Here is a 27,311-nt window from a genome sequence, read left to right on the forward strand (position 1 = left end):
CTTTGAATCATTTTTCTTTGTATTTTTATTTAAAACAGCGTCTTGTAGTCTTTCACAGTTAGTTTTGTAATCTGTAAACCAATGGGCACCAGACTACATTCATTCCTAAGGAATGTGTTAAAAAATGAATAGATCTTTATGCAGATTCCCAAAGGTGGACCACCTACAATATTTAAACCTCTGAAAAAGACCCACAATGTCACCATATCCATGCACATTCCAGTAAATTAGATCTCTGTCAATATTGAAACAATGCGTTAGTGGATAACTGCATGCAAAATGGCATTAAGTAAATAAAAGGGAGTGCTTTGTGGCAGAAGAACACACGACACCTAGAGTGAGCATTATGGAAAGTTAATATTCAGAAGTTACACCTGGCTTAGTCGTGTAAAACGATTTAGATGTGACTATGAGTTGTTTTCTCAAGGAAATGAGTAAGCACTGGTGAATATGCTTGTGTATATTTGTTAGTAATGTGGTGATGTCCTGTATGTCTTTGTATTTGTTAACTGAAGAGAGCTGCTTCAAAATAAGTGTTGTTCTAGCAATGATTGTTTTCAGTTAAATAAGCAGGGCCTCATATTCGACTATGCCTGGGGCCTCTAACATAAAACGCCCCTGATGGCACACACGCACACGCACACACACAACTTTATCCAACATAACAGCAGACATATTTATTTTAAAGGAACCTTTATAAAGTTTAACATTTCTGAACATAAACATTTTAACATTTCAAGACATATACAATTCTTCTTATATGAAACAGTAAATATCTCTTATTGTGCACACTCTCAAAGTAATTCAGAAAATAAACACTTTTCTTTTGCCTTATCTCTCCTGTCTTGGCATTTTTAACCTTTCATCTCTGAGGCACTTTCTGAATGAGGAGGCTTTTGTAGAACGGAAAGCATGATACTGAAAAGACTATAGCGCCCCTGTGAGGCGACTTTTGAACACAGCTACAGACCCGACGGCTTCCTCACACAGGAGCTGAGCTTACACACTTCAACTGAACGTTTGAGCTTTTATACAGACATGCTGGCAGTGTGAGGCAGCTACACATGCAGGTTTTAATATAGGTTTACACTGATTGTTAAAACAAGACCAACATGAGTATGACTTCTTTCCTTAATGTGTTGGATTCCTTCCTAATACATCTTAAGCTCTTTACTTTGAAGGTTGAATGTAACTTCTGCACTTGGTGTGATTATTCTCAGCATCTGTCTCTGAAAAGATCCTCTTAGAGAGCGTTCCTGTTTTGGAAATGACTTTATGTCCACAGCACGTTGATAAAAATCTTCAGACAACATCACGCTCATGAGCTCTTTCACTCTCCCACTACATGAGAAGAGCTCTGGACTGAACACTTATTTAACACTGAAAAATGATAACCTCCTCGTCTTTTTTACATCCACTAATACTGGTATTTTTTTGGACCATTGATTGCAGTGCAGCTCAGCGACTGTATGCTTCTCTGCAGATCTAAGAAGTCCATCGACTTGAATTTCTTAAACAGTTACAAACTATTGGATTAGGTCATAAATGCACTGTAATAAAAACAAAATCAAGGCCGCTTTTAGCTGTTCCTGAAATGTTTTGGACATTGAATGTTCATACAACAAAAACCCCTTTGAAAGTGTAAACAAAGTGGTGTCCCGCTTAAACCCAGGCAACGTGATGGAGGGAAAAAAAGAGTACTTATTGTATTTAGTGGGTTGGGGACTTTGAGTCATGGCTGAGGTGCAGAAACCTCGAGGTTTGTCATTCTCAGTTAGTCAGAACAAGGCAAATATGTGCACAAACTCTGCCCTGACGGAAGAGCCTGTTTGTCTGAGCAGTAAGTGGATCATCCTCAAGGCCTCTCCAGCCCCGCAGAGCGAGAGGAGACAAGTGTGGGTGAAATGGTTTAGCTATGGTCCCACTGTGTCATTAAAAGACAGTAGTGGCCAAATGTCCCGGGGTAGTGGAACGCTCCTCCTGATCATGTGACTGCTCCTCTTCTGAAAGATTAAAAACAGGGACATTAAAAACTTCTGTGGTCAAAAGAACAACTGCAGACTGTGTCTTCAGCGCTCACCCTTCAGTCCATCTCCCTTTTCCTCGCTGTGCTCCTCCAAGTCCTCAGATCTATTTATCCGCCGCAACCAGTCCTGCACATCCTCCACACTTGACTCCTTTTTAAACATGTTTTTTTCTTTTTAAGTTCATTTGAAAACGAAAAAAAAAAACCCTCAAAGACTACAATTCAGCAGATCAACTGATTACCTGTGAGTCAGAGAAACAATCTTCATCTGAGTTTCTAAATCCTTCGGGGGCTTCCATCAGGATCTCCAGTTCCTCTCTTTCCTCATCGTCGCTGCAGAAGAGACAAAATGGATGAGTACAGAGGTTAACAATCCTCCAATAAAACCACTGAATTCATCACTGTACCAAGCTGAATGTCTACACTGAGGGAAACATTCAATCCTGTGACTCCATGTTTGAAAGGAAAAATTAGATTTTTTTTTTTTTTTTTCCTGCAGAACACCTTCACACATTGTGTTTGGAAATGCTGGCATGGTAGTCTATGTGGTCATACACTGTACACTGTTGTTGATTCAGCTCTTATATTGTTAAGATCAAAACAAATACAAGTAATGTTAAATAAAGTGCAACAAATCACAGCATATTCCAAATAGAGAAAAATATGCTACTGGCGGATCGATCAGAGTGTTACTACAGTGTGCTACAAGTGGAGTAGTATCGAGTATATCACAAGAGGTCATCCTCTTAGTCTTCTTAAAACATGTGTTAATGCAGCTTATTGAAAACCAATGATCATGTAGTTTATTGTGAAAGATGCAAAAACACGATATAAATTCATTCAAATGATCAAAGAGCATCTGAGGGCGGTCTATTAAGAGTTTAATAATGACACACACACACACAAAAAAGTTTTTAAAATCTCATACTCAACACTGACCTTCCTCCAGAGTAAAATTGCTCTTGTTCCTCTACTGCAATCTTGTTTTGGTTTGTTTCATCTTCTCTTTCATCGACCTTCTTCTCCTCTTCCTTCAACGTCTCTTCAGTTTTGTTTGGGGTCTTTGCATTTTGCCCATCATCGTCATCATCATCCTCCTCCTCTTTCATTTCTTCATCCACTGCCTTGTCCTCCATTTCTTTTTGGTTCTCTTCATCTTGCCCGTGCTCCTCTTCTTTATCCTCTTCTTCTTTTACTGTCTCTTTCTCCATGTTGTGTTGTTCCTCTTCCTCTTGCCCCTTTTCATCCTCCTTTTCCTCATCCTCCACTCTATCGTTCTTTAGCTTGTTTTGGTTCTCCTCCTCCTGAGACTCACCTTCCTCCTCCTCCTTTTCCACTTCTACCATTGTCTCTTGTTCTGTTTTATGTTGTTCGTCCTCATTTTTCCCACCCTGCTCCTTTTCTTTTTCCCCTACTGTTTCGTCATCCATTCTGAGCTGCTCCTCGTTATCTTGCTCATCATCATCATCCTTTTCTTCCTTGTTTTCTTCCTCTGACTTGTTCTCCAATTTCGGTTGTTCGTCTTTATCTTGCCCACCGTCCTCTTCCTTTTCTTCTCTGTCCTCCCGTTTTTGCTCCTCGTCCTCCTCATCTTCTTCGAGATCAGAGCAGTTGAGAAAGTCAAAACTTTCAAGGGCTGTCTCGAGCTCCAGAGTAAAACTAGATGAAACAGGAAAAGGAACCTGCAGAGAGAACAAAAATAATAGGTAGGTTTTTAAATTGTTCTTGTTTCACATTGTAAACATCTTAATAAATGAATAACGTAGCTCACCCTTGAAGCGTCCTCGGGTTGCTCTGACTTCTGGATGGATGGATGTTGCTCACTGTGTTTCTCTGATGTTTCGACCTGGTGGTGCTCATCTCCGGCTGCTTCAGTGGTGTCGTCCTCTGTTTCAGTCTGTTGAGCCCGTTCTGATGACTTCTCAGGTGCATCATCCTTTACCTCCTCTGCTGAAACACATACCTGAGGGACGCCAATCTCAGACGCATTTGTTGACTCCACCTGTGATGCAGGAGCTATAGAGGAAACATCGGGGCACGAGCAGCTCAGGTCTGCTGAGGTTTCGGAGACCTCAGCTGATTGGACAGAAGCTCTGTCAGTCACACTACAGTCTGCACTCTGCTCTGTGTGCGTCTGCTGGTGGCCATTTGGCACGGCGTCTGTCTGAGAGAAAACCTCCCCTCTCTCTGTCTCATCCTCCTCTTGGTTGGAGGAGAGCGACGGCGTTGATGCGCTGGACTTATGCTGCGTTAATGACAGCTGAGAGGTGAGAGTGGTGGGCAGCATGTTGGAGGCAGTGAGTCTCTGAGCATGGTGAGCCAGGGCAGGACTGGACGAGTCATCGGAGGATTCAGAGGAGTTGGACCAGACGGTCCCGTTCTCCATTTCGCCCTGTCGCTTCAGAAGAGACTGGACAGGTAACAAGACACAGAGGCAACAGATTAGATATATACAGTACTTGGTTTAAAAGTTTTGCTGGCTTAATAGAGGACGTTATACTGATATAAAAGTGATATATTATTTGATCCAGTGGTTCTCAAACTCTGTTTTAGCTGCATGAAAGAGAGGCAACAGAGGACTAAAAAAAGTTTCATCAGAAGTTCAGCGGACAGATTTGTGATAAGAGCGGAACTTTTTAAAATCATCTTTTCTCCTTTACACCTGAAAACTATTTACAGTATCACAATAAGACTGTGTGTAAGTCCACAATGATTATGCTTGTTATGATTCTCTGTTGTCTAGATTGATAAGTAAGTGAACAATCTTTGAGAACCACTGGAATAGCAAATAGTCTTTGTGTTTTAGCACAACTTCATTTCATGAATTTAAAAAAAATCACTGAGGTTGTTTTAAGTCATTTAACGACACCAAATGTAATGTGTGGAGCTTAACACACTGATTATGGTGTTTGTTAAATCAACATAGAAACTGAATTTATTAAAACATTCAGCTTTTGAACCAACAATCATTTGAGGCAGTTTTAATGCATCATTTTGGGTTCTGCTTGACTTTTGATTAGTTGTTAATGCAAACAAAATGCTAGAAGTACCAGCATCTTGCTTTGCCTACATTTGATATAAACACAATTAAATCATTGCTATACCTAAAATGAATCACAGAATGTGGATCCACTGACCACAGCAGATGGAATAAAACATACAGAGCTATCTTGCCCAGGAAAACACATTTTAATTTTGTTATTTTAAAATAAACCAGTATCCATATTGCGCCTCTTGCACTTACTCTGTAAGACATTGAGATTGTGTTTATATTTACATCATACAGTTTTTTTTTCCAGGATTCAAAAGAAATATAGCTATTTTCCAATTAGGATCCATGATTTAAATAGAAGTTCACTCAAAAATTAATTAATCTTAATAACACTTGTGTTGATTGATTTTGGTTAATCAAAAACATTTTAATTCTACTTTTTGATTTCATGCTAAACTACAGCTACAACTACGTCCCAACACACCGACTGAAAAGAGGTGAATCGGGGCGTCGTGTGGCTGATTTCAAAACGTGAGGATGCCATCCTTTCCGTCATGACGTTGAGGAAATGCTCCATCAGTGGGCGGCTGTGTCTGGGCCAGACACGAGGCATGCTCTTCACACGAGGTGAGGAAGAGGAGGGATATATTGGAGTTCTACTCAACCACAATTAAACAGCTACAAGGACCACAACTCCGTTCATACATGCTGCTGTCACACATCCCGCTACCGCTGTCATTCAATCTCTGCACGCCACTCCCACAACCACATGACCTCACACACACTGCTCTGTGAACATCCTCGCACACATCAGTGCTATTGCTACACATCAAACAGTTGGGGAGCAGCTGAAATAGAACAAGCCAGTAAAATGACAGTAATAATAGCCATGAGTAAGATGAATGCCAAACAGAGAATGTGTACGTGAAGTAAAAATAGAGTTTACAGACCTTTGACTCAAAAAATAAACATGTGGTGTTACAGGACAGGTGTGATGGAGATGTGATAGGATTTCTCTTTTAACGATACTCACATAAAACACCTGCTCCCGCATAGAGGGCGTGTCAGGAGGACTCTGATTGGACAGCAGCCGCTTGGAAACCGTACTGCTAGATGATGTCTGGTCATCCTTATCAAACGGACTGAAAACAAATGAGAGAATGAGAAACAACGCAAAATGACACCTTTAGAAAAGTGAGAAAAATGATTCAAATAACGAGAAGCTGCAGACTGCACGTTTATATACCTCCAGGTGACTTCCAAGTTTAGCTTCACTGTCCCAAGGTCGTTTATATCCACAGCTAGCGTCTGAGGAAGTGGGCAGAACAGGTCCAGCATTTCGCAGGACACACTGCCCACCACCACGTGATTGGCCAGGCTCTTCAGCTCTGTCACCTTGACAACCAAAGCAAGTAAACGTCACAGACATGAGATCATGGGAATATAACACAAAGTGAATGTATAATAAGGCTGGCATTGTTGTGAGAATACATGTAGTTATTTATAAGACAAGACTGTCAAAAAACAAAACGTCTTTATGGCTGTTAATAAAGAAAATATTGCAGTTCAGGAATCAATTAAGGATATCTAATGTTATTATATCTTATGAAAAGAGAAAAAACTAAAATGTCATGTGGTCTTTGTAGCCAAAGACTCATAAAGGTGATTTGTAAGAATTTTTAAAACTTCAATTTTGTTTAAAAAAAAGAGGTAATAAATGTATACAATTATAAGGAGATACACTATCTGAGACAAACATGGCTATGTTTAAAATAACAATTTAGCATTTTGACGTTTTGTGCCTTTTTTTTTCCGAATGAGCTGATGTGATTGGATGCCTCAATGCTGGTCCATTTAGAGGAAGAGACATGTTTCTTTCATTTACTAATGCAAAAATTATGTATTAAACCACAGCTAAATACAGTCTGGAACAAAGAACCCATTTCCTGCTGTTTGAACTACATTTGCTCTAAATTAGCTCTGTTTTGGAAAATGATTTAGCCTTGTGACCTGTTTTTAAAGATTAACACCTTGAGTCACAGCCAGTGGGTTTTAAGTCCAGGTGGCAAAGGAAGAAAGAGAAAGTTCCACATTTTTTCTGCTGTATTTATTGGAGTTGTTTACAATAACAAAGATGAAACACACAGCAGAAATAAAAGAAATCTGCATAGCTTTAAACAGTTGAATTACCTTGATTGACAGCAGTTCTGTGACGAGGGGCAAGAAGATGTACTCTTCACTGTCCCACATCTGCTTATTGCTGACTTCGACTCGGCCTCTTAACCTCCAGCGTTGTCTCCCATAACGCATTAAGACCTAATGGGGCCAAAAATAGATGATGTGAGGCAGAAAACATGGAGACTGTCAATGTCTGTCTTCAAGCTATGTAAATGTTTCTCTCACCTCATACTGGTCACCAGCACACAGCCGTGCAAAGCCTGCGAGGCCTTAAACATCCCAAAAAAAAACGAGTAAAATGAGAACTGGACTAACATAGAGTGAAGTCAAGAAGAAGTCATAAGATGGTAGGAAATGACTTACCTTTCATCTTGACATGAAATTCTCCCATCTGGCTTTCGATTTCACTCTCAAGTGAGCACATGTGCTGCAGTAACACATAGTTGGAAGGGTTTCGATGATATAATAGTGAGTATGTATATGGTTATAATATACAGTAGATAGTCTGATATCAAAAACAAAGTTTAACACAGATTAGTCATACAAACACAGCTCAGGTCAGTTACTTGCCTCTGTACATTCCCTGTAGCCCTTGTTAGCTTCACTAAGGCTCTCTCTGGCCTCCTTGCTGCCGCTGGCTGAATTAAAGGCCGCCACCATCTTACTTGCTCCATCACGCAGTCGCCGCTGTATACAGTAAGCATCATACAGCTCTTCAACCTGGAAGGGGACAATATTATACAGATTTAATTAATATGATGGACTGAAAGAGGAGATTAAATATTCTATGAATAAATAAAAGAAAAATCTTTATTTTTAATGTCTGTCTTTTAAATATAATTAGACTGCAAATTTGTGGTTTTGAAGAAGACACTAATTGTAGATATTTTTCTCTCAGTGTTTCTTTTTTCTCAGCATGCGTACGTGCATGCATGTACATACCTCTGGGGTATGAAAGTCATGCTTCACATCATTCTGATATAGTTATGAAGCTGGAGCTAGCTATTAGCTAACTAATTTAGTTTAACTAATTAATTAACATTTATAGTAATTATTAAGAGCACTAAATATCGGGCAGGCCTAAGGGCTATCTGTCTACATATACATCAGACAAATATCTGCCACTGCTGTCCCTCAATACTGAGATAATCCCACCAGGTAGCCGTCAGCTGTGTCAGCCTTTAGGTGGATGCAGGTCAGATAGGTTAAGGGGAGTTTTTTGCATCTCTTTACTATAGCAACATAAACAGCCGTCAAAATAACATCTTTCATGTCCCACAATGTCCTTTCAGTCATTTGTTATATATTAACTTTTTTTTTAAATTATTATTATTATCTTTAAATAATTATTAATTTACTTATCATATATTTGAAGGATTCTGCATCATGACACATACCTTGCTAAGGTGGAATTCCAGGCGTCGCATAAACCTCTCTATGGCCTTTACTTGCTGCAAAAAATGAAAACAAACCATTGGTTAAACATGACAGACCAACTGAAAAGTTATCTTGACGTATAGTTTCAATGCCCTACATGCAACAGGTGTGAATGAAACTAACCTTATCCTGCTCATACAAAGAACCCTGAAAAGAAAAGACAGAAAACATTCAGCATATCAAAGAGTGTCATTAACACCCTGTCTGAAGACTGGATATGAAAACAGTTAGGCCAACTACTGACTGATAGATGATACTGGTGTGACTGGTTTCTATCAACATGAGCTCTCACCAGTCGACCATTCCTCTTGTTTTCTCTGATCTGCTGACCCAGACTCTCCAGCTCCAGCTGGTGGACCTGCAGGTAAGACCTGACAGCAAGAAATAAAAGTGCATTACTTTTAAGAGTCTTCTTCATTTTGAGTCATTTCCTGTGTCACAGATGATATTTCACCTGGCAGCCATCCACCATAATGAATACAAACAGTGCCTGAGATCTGTTTACTCACTGTAAGCCTCTGCGCAAGGCAGCATACACTTCATCTAGCCGCTCGGGCTGGGGGTTTTTAGTGGGTGGCAGTTTAGTGGAGCCTGTGAACATCCTGCTTCCTTACAAGGCACGTTTTTCTTGGATCAAACAGGACTGAGGGAGATAGAAGCAGAGAGATACAGAGCATTGGATTATTTCTGATAAGGTCTCTGTGATTTTTTTCTGTTACATTCTAAGGGGACATCAAGGAAAATGGTAGTCCGGAGCCAAAAATATAGAGCTCTGCTCACCTGTTAAGTAGAGGGAATAACTGTAGCATGCTTGGAGCTGTAAGTGTTGCGTTGTGTCTTTAACAAACAGAAGGACATGTCCTGTAATTGTACAAAAATGGGACATTAGAGACAAAAAATCCCCTGCTCATCTCTTACATTGACTCTACCTGACAGGATTTTCGCTCCTGCTCTGTGATTATCAAAGATTTTTAAAATAACTGAGGTCACAAGAGGATAAACTGAAGGGAAATAGAGGATAGAAACCGCTCTTTCACTTCCTTGGTCTGGCAACACTGTTTCGTTTAAAGCCTGTTACGGACAGTGACATGCGTGCAGCAGCCACAGAGGCTGACAAAAGTACTGCCTGCAATCTGCTTTTGCTTCTCTTCCTTTTCCTTCCCCACTTCTCCAACCCCCTCCACATCCAACACCCGAGTACAGGAAGTCTCGTGGCTGACTCTACACAGGAAATTCAACATCCAAGTTTGGCTCAAGAATATAAAGCCATTCTTCCACCGTGTGCAACGGTGTAAATTCTGACTCTTTCAACAGCGAGTTTAATGAACGTGAAGATTATGCCATAGTACAGGGAAACTGTAGGAAGAGAGGGTCGTGCCCCAGCTAATCTAGCCACAAAAGAGATTACAGACTTAACCCACACTAAATCTGTCAAGCAGGAGCCAAACCCATATTAACACATGGGATCTGTGAATGAGCCAGCATGAAGCAGAGAGACTGGTGACATCTGCTCTCCATTGTCTTTCACTAAAATCCAAACCAGGAGAGAAATCTGTCTGATTGGATCACTTGTTGCTGGGACAGAAGACACAGATTAAAGTTTTCTAGTAGCATTCATTTACAAGGAAAAATACTTCTGATATCAAAATATACACCCTGTTTTTCCAGTAAAATCTTGCCACACAGTGTGGACTTGGGCTTGGGGGGGGGGGGGGGAGACCAGGTCGGGGGTCCAGTTAAACCACTAATCTTGGCTACGAACTTGGAGGATTAACTGGACTTCGTCAGGGTTTGGAAAAAAATAAAAGGTGCCACACTATCAAGCTTCTACAACACCCCACAACTTTTACCATCCTAGAACCATGAGCAGGCCTCGGACCTGCACCCTGAGGTGGTCACAGCTACTGAATCATTGTGATGTAAAGACCCCCCCCCTTCCCCCCACACACACACACACACATACAGTCCTGAGCTAAACCTAAAGCCCAAACAAATGCTCAGCAGACTTTAGAATAGTACCCATAATTATGACTTAATGTCCCCCAGTTTCCTCCCTGTAAGATGTGCTGTTAGCCCTTTCCTTATACATCAGAGGTCATTATAGGATTAATTCTCTCCACTGGAGCAGAGCGAACAAAGAGGACACTGTTTCCAATCACCTCACAAGACTGGAGTTTTGTGTAAAAAGCCTTTCATGCAGTAGCAGCATGCATAAGTACTTGTAGCCTTGCTCAGAAATTAGCTGGTTCTAAAACAATCTCAGAATCACTTGGGCCTTTCCATGAAGACAAATCAATTGATGTCTTACTGAGTAGGCTACACCGAAGTACATGTAACCTAACTATCATTCTTATAATCATCTTATTATTTAACAATTGATTGATTGTTCAATCAATCATCTTATTATTTAACAATTGATTGATTGTTCAATCAATACATGGTCATCATTAAAAATGACCATGTTAATGTAGGCTAAGAATTGGAAAGATAAATGTGTTTTAGTTAGGACTGTTAAACAGCAGTAATCCCACACTTTAACTGATGGATTTATTTTAACTTAACAGATGACTGCATTTATTTGTCAACTACCAAAACAAGGTTTATTTTTTCCTGCTTGACTGTCCATTAATTGAATCATGTTTCATCAACACTGCAAAATAAAACAACTGGACATCCCAGTCAAACGCGGTGTCTTTACATGATTTCATTTTAAAACCAAAACACAGTGTGTTCTAGTGCAGACAGCAGGGAAATGAAAGTAATGCAAGCGAAATTTTAGGATGAATCCTAATCGATCAGTTTATCCACTAGTCGGCTAATTATTGTATTTCTGGATTTAAAAATGTATACAGCTACAAAAGTAATCCCTCATTAAATCCCTGTTCATACTCTGTGGGTCCATGTGTATGCCGGAGGAGGAAGAGGAGGAGATGGAGGATGAGAGGTAATGGTGTTATAACAAAAAGCAACTACTTCTATTGCAGATTAGTGGATTAGCCTCACCAAGGAGCAGCAGGCCACTGAGTCGGATAAACAGGTTTCCTACAACACAACCAGACTCTTTAAGATACTTCAAGTTAAAGCAGTAATGATGGAGTCTAAACGAAAAACTTAGCGAACGGTGTCGTGCCAGATTTTGTTATTACCATCCTAACCCACCAACCCCCCCAGAGCTCATCACAGGCCGGAGAAAGTCCGATCCGGTCCGTCACAGGACCACGGTCCACCCTGTCCCCTGAAATAATCACCCCCAACAACTTATAACAAACACACACAAAAAACCCAGCTGATGAAAATACAAGTGAGCCACAGCCAGCGGCAGATACAATGTCGTCAACATCACGGGAAAGCAACTTCACTTCGGATTCATGCCCGTGAAAATGTTCGCAGGCTTCATATTTTGACCTTGGCGATTTAAGAAGCCGCCCACCTACCTCTGTATAAATGTCCGACAGCCCGGAGGATATGTCCAGAGTCTCATATCCAGTACGATGCTCCACGCAGTTAGCAGAGGTTTACAGTTATTCTGGGCGCTGTCCCTCTCCTGGATTTTGCAGTTTTTTTGTCCACAGTCAATCCAGCAGCAGCTATGTGAACACTTCCGGGAAAGATTTTCATAATAAAAGAAATAAACATAATACGAAGCCACATTTGTGCGAGATATGGACGCATTTACCCGTAGACCGTTGTCATTCCAGTAATCTATTAACACTTTAAGTTGAATTGGTCGAAATCTCACAATCCTGGAAAAGTTTTAATTATTTAATTGTACATACAAATACTGAACTGGCCAGGAACATGCCCTTACCCCTGTGGTATACTGCAAATTATTTTAGATAATGCATTAAAACATATAGTTTTTTTTATATTTAAATGGGTATACCTACGACTTTTTGAACAATGATAAGATCACCATTTTAATGTGTTTTATTTTGTTTCCAATCATTGTGAACTCTTATCTCCTTGCTGTTCCGTCCTTTACATTTGTGTCATATTTGTAAACAAAAATATCTCCTTGCTTTATTTTAACAGTTAAGTGTATTACTCACTTTAAATCTTTGCTGTGGAAAGGATTTAAAAATATGTTTCTGCCATATGATGCTTATCACTTGTTTAACACCTACCTTCGGCAGCTCACTTTGAGAAATTACAGAGAACAGTAAACAGTTTTGTTAGCCTACTAATGATGTATATGCCTTTACGTCTCATTTACTAAAAAAAAAAAAAGTAGTTTAAAAGGAGTTTTAACCAAGAATGACCATAGTGCTATATATTTCTCTTTTTTTGGTCAATAACTCTACAGCACTTTGAATGTGCCACATAAGTATAGTTTAATGCATTGTCGTGTCTGTTATAAACAGTGCCATAGGACACCATGTGAAAATAAAATCATAGACTATAAGAATATATGTTATGAAGACACTGGATAAATATCTCTAACAGTCAGAAGTAGGTTATGTCATCCATTTTAAAATGTAAATTGTATGCTTGGATTGTGTCTATATGTAGCAATTACAGAGTTTAAACAGCTGCAAAAATCCTCACCTATAATACCATAAATAGGAATAAAGGAACACCTGCCTGCCATAGCACACACACTGCTTAATTGATTTACAACTGAATATTCTCCTGGGACAGACGAACTGGGCTTGTTGTACATTAAGAACATTGAAAAAGTTAGTACTCTAAAATTGTGTAAAAACACTGCTTGTAAGGTTTCAAAGTCGTCTACATTTACTTTGAAAAGCCACTCTACAAGCCGGAAACCAAGCTTCGGTTTGTTGCTGTGGCAACAATGATGTCCCTAGTCTGTCACTGCCTCTCGTGCTCCGCTGACGACGCCACGGTGAATCAAACGGAAAAAAAAACAGACATAAGACAAGAAGAGAGAAAATGGAAAAAGGAAGTATCGTCTCTACAAACAGAGCAGAACTCTCTGGGTGATCGCTGGGTTCAACTTTAACAAAGCTGTTAAATCACATCGTGTTAGTTGATGGAGCGCATGTGGCTGGTTTCCAACAGAACAAGAGACCGGGACTTTGTTACCGTGTTTAGACCAAACCATCATAACACGAAGAGTAATAAGTTAAATCAGGGGTAAGGAGACTAAACGCGTTTAGAAGTAAGGTAAATGAAGTGTTAATAGTTTATTGAAGCCATCCGCACTAGATAGCTTCTTAACTTTTTGAATGTCAAAAGTTAAATAACGCTCAATTCAGTGTTGTCTGTGGCCCACTACAACTAACTTTTACTGCTTGTAATGACCTGGAGGTTTAAAAAAAAGAAAAAGAAAACAGAAATCTACAGGTATTAACACGCATCCGTTATAAAGTGGTTCATCGTACCTTATTTTGTATCAAATCCACTTTGAAGGGGGTAGTAACCATTTGGCCTAAACTTTTACTGTAGGTCAGTGAAAGCAAAGCACAGGAACTATTAGGACCAGTTTAAACAATGTCCTTGTCATGCGAACAATGTATCTGAAGGCAGTATTTGAAGTTTGTACAAATACCCGTTTAAAATGGTGCAACTTGCATAAGATAACATTACAGTGGCATATCAAATCAAAGTCAGGCTCTTCTCATGATACAAGTGACTGACATGCAAAGGAGGCAGTGAATCGTTTTGCATCATATCATCTGTGTCAAATATCTGTGAACATCAGATCTCGAGCTAAATCATTTCCATTAAAAAAAGGGGGAGTAAGTATAACAGTGACAGCCAAGACCATTTAACACAAGCCCAAAGAAAGAAAACATGTACTTAAGACATACACTCTTAATATCAAGTCTTCCATTTAATAAAATATTTATGCAAGCAAAATACATGAACATTTGTTAGATCTGGTTCTTAACTTTTTTTTTTTTAGATAAACAATGATTCAAGCAATCGTTTTATGTACCACCAAATACCATTAACTTGTCACCCAAACTAGACTGAATCAAAATGTTCATGAGACTCAAACTTCAGAACCTTAAAGGCCAGTCTTTTATTGGTTGTACACTCATACATCTGCTGTTTTAGCCACACTGTTGTCAACATGTCATTCAGTCTACACAGAATTGCTCAATGATACAAAAAAGGAAAACTTAACCCGAAGTGGAATGGCTACACAGAGGAGCAACAACAGTTTTTGCACTTCTCATGACAATGTTCAGTACATACACATCACCTAGATGTAAGTAAAGCGAGAAACAAGCAGCATGTCTATGGAGCTTTTAAAACTAACAAAGAAGTTCTAAAGGGGATTTACTAACCACCAAAAAAAAACAAAAACCCCAAAACAAAATATAAAAGCTATTCAAAATATTTCTAAAAAGAATCCTGCAGGTGGCTGTAATTAATGGCAGTTTAATCGTTCTGAAAGTTTCCTCCATTTTTCTAAAAGCTCTTACATCTGATGATGTCTAAGTGACATGACTCAATTCTTCTTTTCTTAATTCTCAGCCGCTTTCAAAACAAATAAATCCCCATCCGAGAGTTGAGGAGAGCACTTCATTGAGGATGGGAACAGAAATAGCTTAAAGTTAAGAAAAGTCCACATTTATCTATTCACACATTTAACCAAGAAGCACACAGGTGTACAAAGTAAAGAATTTGCAAAGTTGAGATGGGGGGGGGGGGTAAAAAAAAAAAAAAAAACACCACATTTTTAGTGGATAGTACATGCACGCAGTTTAGATTTAGGAGACATTCAGTCCAGAATGACAAAAAAATATGTTGCGTAATTCTCACTGACAGAGATTGTGTCATGTTGAATGCATTTACCATAAAAAGAGCAACGCAAATAAGAAAGGGATAAAGATACTGCAGTCAATTACAGCCACCCTTCAATATACTAAAATGCTTTTTTGGTAAGCAAAATTATTCAAATCTTTTAAAATCATACAACTCTTTATCAATTCATGATTAAAAAAGGACCTCTTAAAATGACAACCGTAAAGGTTTTTTTCTCTGTGCCAGATTGTGGGTCTTAGTCATCCTAAATGCAGATATTAAAAGGTGATCAAGGGGCTGTGTGCATTTACAGGGTCAACTGTCTAAAATCATCTCATCATCACCGGTCCATCATGCTGAGGATCATCTCAGGGGTCAGGTCTCCGTTAGGTTGAGCCTCAGACGATGGCTCTTCCTGTGCGTTCCCTTCCACCTGGGACAGCTCCTCCATTTGAATGGCAGTCTTCCCTTCACCAACAATCACCTCCTCGGCCTCCTGCTCATCAGGTTCAGCTCCAACCTCCTTCTTGACGATAATGTCATCCACCTCTCCTGTGGCCTCGTCCTCCACACGAATGATAGCAGCCGCTGTAAAGAGTTTCAGGTCAGATGCGGGTAATAGAAGAGTCTGTGTACACTATTTAAAATACATTTGAAGAAAAGATGCCCAAAAGTGTTGTGATGTCACACTTACCGTCTGGTTTGCTCTTTGGAGGCCGTCCACGTTTTCTCTTTACTGGTGGCTCCACAGGTGCTGGAATGGGGACCACTGGTGGGGCCTGTTCGACTTCAATCTCACTTAAAATGTCCTCTTCCTCCTCCTCCTCCTCCTCCTCCTCTGCCTCATCCACTTCATGAATAAGAACGTCAAGCATTAATACAAGTCTGTATAATGTACAGGAGTATATCATAGTACGGAAATTCAATGCACAGAAAAAAGGATTCATATGCATACAGTACCTGTGTCATCATCATCTTCCCCCCTGGACTGCATCTTCCTCTTCCTGCCACGGCGACCCTTTTTGGGTGTTGGAGTTCCGTTCTCCTCTCCAACAAGTTCCCCCGTGCAGTTTTCAGTGTGACGCAGCATAGTGTTCTGTTTATTATAAACACACGTGATCATCACAACTCAAACAGACAGAAAGAGCTGGTGGAGGTTATGTGCTAAAAGCCAAGAGCTTGATCCTACCCTGCGGGTGAACGTCCTGGTACACTTGTTGCAGATGAAGGCAGTGGGGACAAAGTTTGGGTCGTGGTAGCGCTTGAAGTGCATGTCCAAAAGCTGTTTCTGCCGGAAGGTTTTATCGCACTGGCTGCAAGCAAACGGCTTCTCCCCTGTGTGTGTGCGCTTGTGCATTATCATGTGGCGCTCCTAGGAAGGATCAAGTCAGAAAAATATTAGAAACTATAAAGAAAAAAGAAAAAAAAGGAACACCACCTGTCATGAATTATCTTTACACACCTGTCTACAGCAGTAGTCACACAGTTCGCACTTAAAACGTTTCTCGTTCTTGTGAGTCTTCTGGTGTTGGATGAGAGCGTATCGCTCATGAAACACGGCATCACAGTAACGGCACTTCTTTCCCTTCTCAAGAAATGAGTGCTGCTTTCGCAAGTGAACACCTGGAAAAGAAACATATTTGAAACAAATGTCCCCTTTCTCCATCTCCAACATACAAAAGAAGGTTAAAAAAAAGCCATCCTAGCACACCATTTGTTTGTAAAACTGTACGAGTAACAAAACTAACCGAGGTCACTTTTGCGTGCGATGACAGTGTCACAGTGTGGGCAGTGGTACTTTGCCACATTCTCTGTGTGTTTCTGCAGAATATGCATCTTCATGGTGCCGCTCTGTGTGAAACGTGCATGGCAGATGTAGCACTCGTACGGCTTTTCACCTGAAAAACAGTGGAGAGAGTTCCATGATTGAGACGGTCTCCTTAAACTGGAGACAGGCCACAGCTTGGGCTTTGAAATGATGGAGGTATGTTACCTGAATGTGTCCTCATGTGTCTCTTCAGCTTGTAAGTATCTCTGCTAGCATAGCTGCAAAGACTGCACTGGAAGGGTCGCTCTCCAGTGTGAGAGCGGATGTGTCTTTTCAACTTACTCACCTAAAACAAAAAAAAGAAGAAGAAAAAAAAGAGACCAAGTTCAAACAAGAGCCTATTCGGAGGCACAGTGAGGAACATTAAAGGCAGTGAACTCAAAAAGATCCATGAGGGGACTTGCCTCCACGCTGCAATAGTCACACATGGAGCACTTGAAGGGCTTTTCGTGCGTGTGTTTGTAGCGACGATGACGCACCAACTCACCACTGGTCACAAAGGCCATGTCACAATCTGTGCATTTATGTGGCCGAGTGCCTAGACAAACCAAAGAGAGCGGGGAAAAAAGGTCAAAAATGATCAGTGTGCGTGTGTTGTCTAACAGACATGTAAAGCAGGGAACATTAACAAAACCTGGATTTCTAAATTACTTAAATAGCTTCAATAATCCAGTATCAATTTCATTTTTCAATTACCCGTGTGTGTGTTCAGGTGGTTTCTCAGCAGTGTCACTGTTCTGAAGGCCCGTCCACACAAGTGACATTTATGGGGTCTCTCGTCTGTGTGGCTCTTCATGTGTCTGTCCAGGTTGGAGCGCCTTGGACAGGTGTAGCTACACAGCTCACACTGGAAAGTCTTCTTCACGCCTGACCACAAAAAGAGAAGATAACTGGATAAATAAAAGCAGTGCAAATGCACACTATTGTGGTTGTATGATGCGAGAGGAAAGGAGGCTCAAGAGAGTCGTTAAAGTCTCACCTTTCTTCTTAATCTTGGTGGGCTTCGGTGGCTTCATGTTGCCAACAACTTTCTCAGCATTAACCTCTGACAACAGCCCATCCTGCTGCTCTTCTTCAAAGTCATACACTGAAACGTCCATGTCTCGGTCACCCTCCCCGTAGCGCAGGCGGCTTTTCTTTCCCTTCTTGCCTTTGCGGATGGAGGAGATGGGCTGGTATTCTGGGTCCTTGGTCCAGTCTGGGTCTTCTTGCTGAGACACATGTGCCTCTTCTTCCCCCTCGTCTTCAACCCGTGTCCCTTGAAGCTCCTCATGGGCTGCCTGAAGCTCCTCCTGCTCTACAGTTTCTACTTCTCCATTAGCGCCAACTTTCACCACCTCGAGAAAACATCACAATTTAAATCGTAGGGTGACTTTGTCATCAATGGAGCAGGAGAAGTTTTTGCTCAGCACACCAGAGTTGTTTTGTACCTGAAAGCCCTCGGGCAAGGGAAGGGTGTGGCAGATAACCGGATCAGCGTCCTTGTTAGCTGCTGATGCATCAACATAGGTCCCCTGCAGGCCCTCTACAGTTCCTGTTGTGACGGGAACCTGCACCAACTGAAGCTGACCAAGACCTAAGGCAGCGCCTGCCTGCTCCTCCATATTCACCACCTACAAAGAAGAACAAACCCTGAAAATGTCACCTTTTAAAAAGAAACAACTCCACAGAGGAATCCAAAGTTAACCTGAGCAAATACCTGGAGTGTGATGATCTGACCCTCGTCTCCGCCGGTAACCGTGACTGTGCCACCGCCCTCCAACACTTCTGTCTTCATTTGCAAAAGAGTAGGATCAAGAGCATCCATCACCATCATCTCCACATTCCCAGCCACTTCCCCCTGTTGAGCAATGGTAACACCTTGTATCAGGGCGTCTCCACCTTCTGGCAGGGCCTTTCCATCAGCAGCCTGGGTGGTATCCATGGAAACAGCCTCGCCTTCCATGGCGATAGGCCAACTGCCAGCTATAATGGAAAGGACATACAAGTAGAGAGAAACACATTTACACATGGTCTTGATGCAGTCATGGCAGAAAACGTGATTTTAACACCACTGAATGTAATCCGTCAGTTCTGTGGCCACTGACCAGACACTTTCTTTTAGCCAACAGTGAAAGGGTAAACAGCACGACAGAACTGATTAAATAAACATCCCCCTCAGACAGGACACCATAAAAGGTCATTTTAAAATACTAGTGATCAAGAATCAGTAATATGGTCTGTAAAAGGTTGAGAAGAACCGTTATTAAACAATGGCCAATGATCAATCTTTGCAACGTATAAGTTTGGCATTGGATTGAGACAGCCCAGATGGGATCACTCCTAACATCCCTGAAATATTGAAACTTAGTTGTTACTTCTTTTCAGTCTCTGTTGGAAACTTATACAGACCACAGAGAGTATCGGCAGTAAGACCTGTGAGCTCAACAGATTAAATATGAGGAAGGTTGTAACTTCAGTCATTAATGAAGCTCAGGACCTCAACCCATTTGCGATTAAAAAAAAACAACGCTTCAGTTAATTTCTTTAATACATAAAGAAGCCTTAGTATTGTGTATTTTATTCATGGGTGTACGCAGAATAATGTAAACGATCTAGTATTAACAACACGTAAAGATTCATGCAAATGATGCTGAACCACAAAACAAGCAGAACTGAAATGTTCTTTGTGGATCAATTATGTTTTTTAAATTAATTATAGTTATAGTTAATTATTGTTATTAAATGGTATCACATTATAGCATTGGAGTCAACGTTGCGGTCGATGCAGGACACAGTTAAGTATCCTTACTGAACTTGTTGTTAAGAAGTTGTCCGTTTACTCTGGTGAGTCACACTAAAGTTAAACGTGACTTAGAGCAAATGATAGGTCATTTAATAGCTGGTGTGCAAAGGCCTTAAAGTAATCAGAGCTTGAAGTAAGTTTTTGTGTTGTGCAGCTGTGAGTTGAAATGTAAAAAAAAAAAAAAAAGCGGCAATTTACAACTTCCTGTTCCGACATCGGTTATTTAAACAATGATTATCTCAAGCAGTCGATGTATTGTTTAATGCATTTACATATTTAATGAGTTCACCTGGAGCTTCACATTAAAATATCTTGACCATTACATAAACTTTGTAAATGTAAAAGTATAAAGAAGGCAGCTCGTACTAGGTGAGCTCGAGGCGCGACTGAAAACAGGAAACAAAGAGCACGAGAAGATGGACGACTGCGCTGAACAAACTTATAACACAAACACTTCACAATCATCTCTCTGTATGGATTTACTAATATCAGGCAAACATTCCACCGGGACAGAGTTACAGTTTATAGACGGTATAGGGGATAGTAGATAACGATAGAGGGAGACAAACACCCCCCGCCTGCCGCCTGCTCGGTAAGCCCTACCGTGACACCTAGAGGCCGGCGACGGCTCCTACAAAAACGTCTCCGTGTTTGGAGGCAAAAGAAGGCTGTCACTTACTTTCGACTGCTTCTTTTCCAGGTATATTCAACCCGAAGCTCAACCTCGGTGGCTACCGTCTTCAATCCTGCAGTGGCCGTCCGTACGTGTTGGGCGCCGCGCTTAATATTTTCTCCCGCTTTGGCAGAGTGGGCCCCGACACAAAATGGCGGTCTTTAAGAGCTTACGCGCCTGCGCAAACGCAAAGCCGAGGAGGGGGAGGGGGGAGGGGTCGGGGTTTGGTTTCAGGCGCCAGATTTGAATTCAGGTGTAGGCGTGGCATCCTGAAACACGTCAACTGTGATCAAGACAATTCAGGGTCTATATGTATTTTTTTTTTTTATGAGATCAGTACACACAACAAAAAGATGTGAGTGTCAAAGGTGAGTTTCACTTGACAACGTCAAGCCACCTTGAATTCAATGTTACAAGAAACACTTTGTGTTAAAGTAAAACATCAAGTCAATCACAAGAGGGCAGTATTTGAGTGTTGGAGGTGTGCGTGGGGTGAGTCTCTCAACAGCAAATCGTGATTCAAGGCCACATCACCTTTAATAATGTATTATTCTACCACAGCTGGGATGAAAGTGTTAGGATAAAGACAATATCCTGGTGACATAGAGTACCAGCAACTGAAAGATAGATTACTGCCCAATATGCTGATAATACATGGAATGTGCATTTCCCACTCTTTGACAAGGTTTTATTGAATTGGCATTATACAATCGTTTATGAATAAAACAAAAAAATTAGATCACTCTGGTCGTTAAGGAGTTAAAGAGCTCTGGGTATAAACACCTCTGTTTCCCATGGGTTTCTTTGGTTAAATGTCTTTATTTCAATCTGGCCCCTCTGTTACAGAGGAGTGATGTATACAGGAAGAATATAGCAAGAAGAAAAGGCAGACCTCGAGTCCATGAGTGGAGATACCAGGGGAGGTGAGGGGTTTTCTTGGGGTTTTTATTTTCACCAGAATCTATCTTGTAATGTCACATGTTGAGAAAACTGCCCCTTTGTTGTAAGATTTATGCAGACAACAAACAAAGGACTGGATGGGTTTATTTTACATTCTGTGGATTGGTAGACACTCGGGTTGCCCGCATAAACGTTCATAGACTATTTTTCATAACATGTCCCCTTTAAGGCTTAGAGGAATACAGTGTAAAAACAACTGGGAAAACTCTAGAAAATAGCTTTCAGGGATTCTGCAGATCTATGACACCGTCAATCTTTTTCAGGCATACATGGAAAACATAAAAGTAATTTTTTGTGTTGTTGTCAAAGTAAACTTCACAAAAAGTATACATTTGGGAATCTTCACTCTCAGGTAAAGATGAAGAAAAAGGAACTATGATACCATAGAGAACTTCAGGATTGATCAGTCTAACTTCCAAACAAGTATTATATTATTTAATACATTCTTGGAGTAAACATTAACACAAACTTTAAACAGACAACACAGTTCCCCCAAAATGTGCAACACATGCCCTCTGTAAAGTTTGTATTATAGCCATGCAAATGTTAGGGGGAAAAAAGGTACATTTTGAGCTTATAATCAAGAACTGCACGATCCTCTCTGTTCAAAAGAGTTTCATATCAAATATTGATGCTACATCTTGCTTTGTTCATAATTCATTAACCTGTGAATTTCTTCATTTTTTTAGTGATATAAAAATTTACCAGGTCAATCTGTCAATTAGAACATTTCAGAGCATATTTTCCGCATATGAAATAAATTATTAATTTGTTATATAACCAATAGAACATTTTGTTCATTTTAGCTATATTCATTGTTGTATGTTCAAATGGAAGTGCATGTCAGAGGCTATGATGCGTGGATCAAATATATATCACTGTGGTCACTTTATTCCTCTCTCTGCTTGTATCGGCTTATTTTATCTCCACCTTTTTCTCATGGTTTTCCTCTCAGAAGGGAGGGAGCAGAGAAAGGCGAGGTTCTCTTGTCACATCTGTCAGTCAGCCGGCCTGTGCCCCGCCCACCTCTGAGGAGGCATTACATACTGCTGCTGCTCCTGCTCTTAGCAACCGTGCCTCAGCAACAGAGCCACGGCAACAGAGCTCCACGGTAACAGCGTGCCGTGTCTCCCCAATGGAGCTGCCGTTGGGCGGACCAGCGCTTAGGCATTACACCCAGAGCAGACCAAGACCTCACCGACAAAAACTGAACTACCGCCCCAGCAGACCGCAGGTACTGTGAAGGAAGAGAGAAGGTTTTTTAAAAATGGACTGTGAGTGAAAGGTGGTGTGTGTGAGGAGAGAAAATGGGAGGAGATGAAAAATTGTACTGAGGGGAGAGGCAGGGGGAAGGGAAGGACAGAGGAGGGGTGCTGTGAAAGATGCCTGGTCCCTGTTTGAATAAGGCAGTCCCTTTCTGCCGGTCACTGGCTTTTTGAAGTAGCCTCACTAGAAATCTGTTTGTGAATGTGTTGTCTGCACAACAGAAAAAATGTTCTTTTTTTCTTCACAGGTTGTATTTAACTGTATTGTGTGTCTGTGTGTGAGTGTGTGTGATCGTCTCCTTTTTGCACTGAGCTGATTGTGTTGTCACTGAGCTATAAGGCTGTAGACACAGTCACTCCCTTGGTGCCAATGGCCAGGGAGACACAATTCAGGCGATTCCCCTGACAGGATATCATCTGTAATATAGACTTGTGCTGAAATTGCTTTCCTGTCTTTCATTGCTACTTGTGGTGACAGATGTTAATATGATCAGGATGATGCAGCACTGAATTGCTGCAATTTCAATATCACATTACCTACATTGGCAAAATGAGTTACTCTGCTTTATTCAGCATGCAAAGTCCAGTGACGCCCCCCCATTTTACGTTACTGGGCAACTGACTCCCGAGAGGCTGGTTTGTAGCATGGCTGGAAGAGAGATTCAAACCAAAATACACCTATAGAGGCAGGAGGAACACTAGTACCAGAGTGTGTGGGTTTTTAGAGGTTACGGTTATGTAATGTTAAATTATGTACAACAGAAGTTGCTTTTCAAAATCCGTTCGTAAATCTTTGGTGTAAAATTGTAGTTTTTTTTTTCTGTGTATGTTATTTAGGAAACTATAATAGAGAGTGAAAATGAAGCCCTTGAGCACATGGGGAGGGTGGATGAAGGTGTCGAGGAGTTCTTTACTAAGAGAGTACTTCCTACTGATGCACTGTGAGTACCACTAGCTGCCTCTTATGCTTCCATATATAGGTCTAGTGCCTAATAAATGTATTCAAGGATGTTAATTTATTTGATATATGATCCTTCTTAAGGAAAAATCAAGATGAGGAAGCTATCACAGTGCACGAGGTGGCTCCTGCGAGCTCTGCCCCTTGTCCACCCCAGACCAAAACACTCAGGAGGAAGCTGGGCGATTTTTTTACACTCAAAAAGAGACGAGGTCTGAAGTCTGAAACGAGCCATGACGGGCGCCCCAAAAAGACCTCCATCACTGATCTCATCCGCCCTCTCCGGGAAGCCGCTAGAGCCGAGAAAGACAAAGACAAAGAACGAGTCAAGGAAAATGAAAAGGAGAAGTCGAAAGAGAATCCAAGCGCTGGAGAGTCAGCTGTTCAGGAGACACCTGTTTCTGGTGCCCCAACGCTGAGAAGTGAAGCGGCGCCTCCCCGTCGAGCTCTCAGAGAGGGGAAGTCCCAATCTCTCATTCTGCTGTCTGGATCAGCTGCAGCAGGGAACCCTTATGGAAGAAATACTGGAAAGGTGAATACAAATAGAGTAGTGTATTTTTTGTTGAGTTACGTAAGTTGTGAAATAACTCATCCCCCTGCTGTTGCTACTTTCAGAAACAGTTGGAGGGCCAACATAGCTTTGAACAGAAACTCCATCTCATGCTTCAACGTATTGGAGTTTCCAAAGTCCAGCCAGGAGAGGCACAGGTATATGCTTGGTTTTTTCTGTTTGTAAATGTGTATACTGTAGGCGTCTTTAAAGTTTTCTAAATACCTCTTTTGTTTTTTTAGACTCAGGAGGGAGAGATGAAAAAGGCAGAATCTGAGGGTATGTCTATTTGTCTATATACTTAAAATGATTAAACTCTTCCTTGCTCCTTCTTAGTAGAGCTCCATCTTTAAAGTTAATGGATTTGTAACAGAAGGAGTGGCTTTTTGATCTGGATAAGTTCTCTATTTAAGGTTTAATAGCTCATTTTGCTTATAAGACTGTTCTCCATCCATTATAGAGATCAAGATGTGAATTAATTCCTCTTGTAACATAAGCTGTGAATGATGTTTGTGCATCAGGAACTATCATTGACAGTAAGCCTGAGCCACCACCTACGTTCACAAAACCTCGAACCATGTCTGCATCGTCAGGTAAACACAAAACAAAAACACAGATTTACTTCTTCTTTAATATATGATAACTATAAATATTTACACGTTAATTTTCTTCTTTAGATACGCGGCATCAAATGCGCCCAAGTGTGTCAGCACACGAGTCAGCTGGGAAACCTGCTTTGCTCCCAAAGCCAGTTATCAAACCAGGTCCCCCACCCTCAACATCTGGCCGCAACACACCTGAGAATGAGCTTGCCCAAATACAGGAGGCAGAGACAAATACACCCACTAAACTGAGTCCGGCTACATCTACCCCTGCTACTCCTGACGTCAATGCTACCACCACCACCACACCTACTGTACCAACAATCTCAAACTCAGTCCCTAACTCAACCGATTCTATGATTTCTTCTTTAAGTACTGTACTGTCCTCAGACACATACATATGCACTGACTCTGTTAGCCCTCCTGCAGAAGCTACAACACCCATTGATGTAACAGAGGTTGACAGCAAACAGCTTACACCTGAATCTAAGGCTAACACCCATGAAAAACCCAGTTCTACCAGCACAACTACACCCACAGAGCCTCCCACTACTGTCTCAATTACTTCCACATCCTCTGAGCCCATCAGTCCAAGACTGTCCACCACGTCCTGCTCAGTGACCATAACTACACCTTCCAAATCCACCTTGGAAACTGTTTCTGCTCCCAGCAGCAAAATTCAAGTTTCCACAGCATCAACAAATCTGCAAACTGAATCAAGCGTTCACTCGGTTGATGCTCCACCTTCTGTTGGTGTTGATGCAGCTGTTCCTGTCAGCACCAACGCTTCGTCACCCTCCACCTGCACATCAGATTCACAATCCGTCTTTTCTACTAACAACAATCTAATTACTGAAGCTAGTGATGATATGACTTCAGCCACCTCAGGTAGCTGTGTAATAGTAGCTTCACCAGTCACTAAAACATCTCCACCTCCTGACCTAAGCGATACCATCGCATCTCCATTTTCACCTGACACCCCCATTTCCTCTTCCTCCACACTGATCCTTTCTGAACTTCCCGACACCACTGCAAGCCCGACATCCACCAACTGCATAGACTCAAGCTCTACTTCTACCATTCCTCATCCAACCACATCTGATATGTCTATTCCCTCCACATCATCAAGTGAAACAAACCCCACCGACACTACCACCACCACAACCAGTGCTGTAAACTGTTCAGATTTCACTTCCACCACTAGTTCAACAAATGCTACTGCTGTTAGTCCTCCACCTACAACTGACTCAGACCAACCTTACACAATCAGTGTTAGCACTACCCTCACGCCAACTATCTCTGACCTCTCCACGACTGATAGCTCAAGTGCTGCTTTTCACCATCTGGCCACTCCAGCTCCTTCTAAAGAAAGTCCAGGCCAAGATACAGATTTAAAGACATCTCCTGAAGATAGAGCCAGTGTAGAGCCTGCAGAGAAGGACTCAGGTATGTTTTAAGTTCTGTATTTTATGTGTTGTAACTTGCATTTATTTGTTTTCTTTATCAAGCATTAAGGTAAGTTGAAGGGTGTTTTTTTTTTTTTTTTTAACTGCAGATGAGGTGCTTAAGACGGAACAAAAGAGCAACGGAACTGAGATGGATGAGAACAAGACAGTTGATGATGCAAAGGAAAGCAAGGAGGAAAATGAGAAAGTAGCTCTGGTCAACCGTAAAGAGAATAATGAAGAAATGCAGGAACAAGCTGCCAAACCTGAGGAGGACACAAAAAAAACAGAAGTGGTAATGGCTAAGGCTGCGTCAGGAAAAGATGTTGATGAAGTGCTGATAGAAGTTCAAAAACAAGAAGAAATCAAGTCTGAAGGTGAGAAGTAATTTAAAAACCATGATGTTGCTAAAAACGGGACCAACTACTGTGACGGGCAGGAGAGACCACAGTAAAGGGAAAAACGAGAGGAAAAGATCCATGGCACTTCCTACAGGGACCACCACATTATAGCAGCACACCACAAAGGGTGGGCCACTGGACCAAAGAACTGAGATCCCTTTGGTGTTATGTAATTAACAAATCCAGCAGTGTCTTTGTCCTTTTTTAACTTATGTTTGAATTTTTGCATTGCACGTATGATTATGTACCATAAGACAACTACACCATGTTTACAATAGATGGATAAGAGACATACTTATGAATATTAAATGGATTATTGAATTGCCTGTATTATTCCTTCTGGGTTTTTTTCCATGAATACTTTGTACTTGTGATAAGAATATCTGAAAAGCCTGAACACTTTCTTGCTTTTTCTGGAGTTCATGTTTTTTTAATTGTTACATGGATAACCTAATTGTTGGTGCTGTTTTTTTCTCTGTTTCCGTTTAATTGTG

General features: G+C 41.1%; 3 protein-coding genes across 4 annotated transcripts; 1 reads left to right on the forward strand and 2 right to left on the reverse strand.

The window, feature by feature from the left end:
* Positions 1-676: 676 nt before the first annotated feature.
* LOC306820964 (uncharacterized protein) lies at positions 677-12,224 on the reverse strand. The gene is made up of 17 exons (XM_079339079.1): positions 12,068-12,224; positions 9,414-9,494; positions 9,143-9,276; positions 8,926-9,004; positions 8,757-8,780; positions 8,594-8,647; positions 7,767-7,916; positions 7,560-7,623; positions 7,422-7,465; positions 7,209-7,334; positions 6,265-6,413; positions 6,052-6,160; positions 3,798-4,436; positions 2,966-3,708; positions 2,269-2,359; positions 2,081-2,177; positions 677-2,003 (listed from the first exon to the last, which is right to left on the reverse strand). The coding sequence occupies exons 3-17, from the start codon at positions 9,232-9,234 to the stop codon at positions 1,933-1,935; spliced, it is 2,532 nt and encodes an 843-aa protein (XP_079195205.1). The 5' UTR covers positions 9,235-9,276; positions 9,414-9,494; positions 12,068-12,224; the 3' UTR covers positions 677-1,932.
* Positions 12,225-14,598: 2,374 nt separating this feature from the next.
* Positions 14,599-20,791, reverse strand: LOC306821581 (transcriptional repressor CTCF-like). Its single transcript, XM_079340091.1, has 13 exons — positions 20,643-20,791; positions 18,878-19,143; positions 18,609-18,791; positions 18,158-18,515; positions 17,875-18,045; positions 17,583-17,716; positions 17,344-17,464; positions 17,099-17,248; positions 16,813-16,973; positions 16,540-16,722; positions 16,311-16,446; positions 16,045-16,200; positions 14,599-15,938 (listed from the first exon to the last, which is right to left on the reverse strand). Exons 2-13 carry the CDS (start codon positions 19,121-19,123, stop codon positions 15,691-15,693), a joined length of 2,247 nt encoding a protein of 748 aa, XP_079196217.1. The 5' UTR covers positions 19,124-19,143; positions 20,643-20,791; the 3' UTR covers positions 14,599-15,690.
* LOC306821580 (uncharacterized protein) lies at positions 20,260-27,143 on the forward strand. Of its 2 annotated transcripts, none has more exons than XM_079340089.1 (9): positions 20,260-20,455; positions 22,552-22,830; positions 23,699-23,802; positions 23,904-24,351; positions 24,435-24,527; positions 24,612-24,648; positions 24,891-24,962; positions 25,047-26,417; positions 26,527-27,143. In XM_079340089.1, the coding sequence occupies exons 2-9, from the start codon at positions 22,732-22,734 to the stop codon at positions 26,802-26,804; spliced, it is 2,502 nt and encodes an 833-aa protein (XP_079196215.1). In that variant the 5' UTR covers positions 20,260-20,455; positions 22,552-22,731; the 3' UTR covers positions 26,805-27,143. The 2 variants fall into 2 exon arrangements, with proteins under 2 accessions (XP_079196215.1, XP_079196216.1); XM_079340090.1 differs by lacking the exon at positions 20,260-20,455 and adding an exon at positions 20,884-20,991.
* Positions 27,144-27,311: the final 168 nt, after the last annotated feature.

The sequence above is a fragment of the Symphodus melops genome (assembly GCF_947650265.1).
Source record: "Symphodus melops genome assembly, chromosome: 3".
Taxonomy (NCBI): Eukaryota; Metazoa; Chordata; class Actinopteri; order Labriformes; family Labridae; genus Symphodus; species Symphodus melops.

Excerpts from the sequence above, each read along its gene's own strand:
- LOC306821581 (XM_079340091.1), bottom strand. The coding sequence starts at position 19,123 with ATGGAAGGCGAGGCTGTTTCCATGGATACCACCCAGGCTGCTGATGGA. Across the intron at positions 17,249-17,343 it reads ACACATGAGGACACATTCAG|GTGAAAAGCCGTACGAGTGC; the intron begins GTAACATACCTC and ends ACTGTTTTTCAG. Across the intron at positions 15,939-16,044 it reads TCCAAAGAGCAAACCAGACG|CGGCTGCTATCATTCGTGTG; the intron begins GTAAGTGTGACA and ends AACTCTTTACAG.
- LOC306821580 (XM_079340089.1), top strand. The coding sequence starts at position 22,732 with ATGGAGCTGCCGTTGGGCGGACCAGCGCTTAGGCATTACACCCAGAGC. Across the intron at positions 22,831-23,698 it reads ACCGCCCCAGCAGACCGCAG|GAAACTATAATAGAGAGTGA; the intron begins GTACTGTGAAGG and ends TATGTTATTTAG. Across the intron at positions 26,418-26,526 it reads GCCTGCAGAGAAGGACTCAG|ATGAGGTGCTTAAGACGGAA; the intron begins GTATGTTTTAAG and ends TTTTAACTGCAG.
- LOC306820964 (XM_079339079.1), bottom strand. The coding sequence starts at position 9,234 with ATGTTCACAGGCTCCACTAAACTGCCACCCACTAAAAACCCCCAGCCC. Across the intron at positions 8,648-8,756 it reads CTTTGTATGAGCAGGATAAG|CAAGTAAAGGCCATAGAGAG; the intron begins GTTAGTTTCATT and ends CATTTTTTGCAG. Across the intron at positions 6,161-6,264 it reads AACTTGGAAGTCACCTGGAG|TCCGTTTGATAAGGATGACC; the intron begins GTATATAAACGT and ends ATTTGTTTTCAG.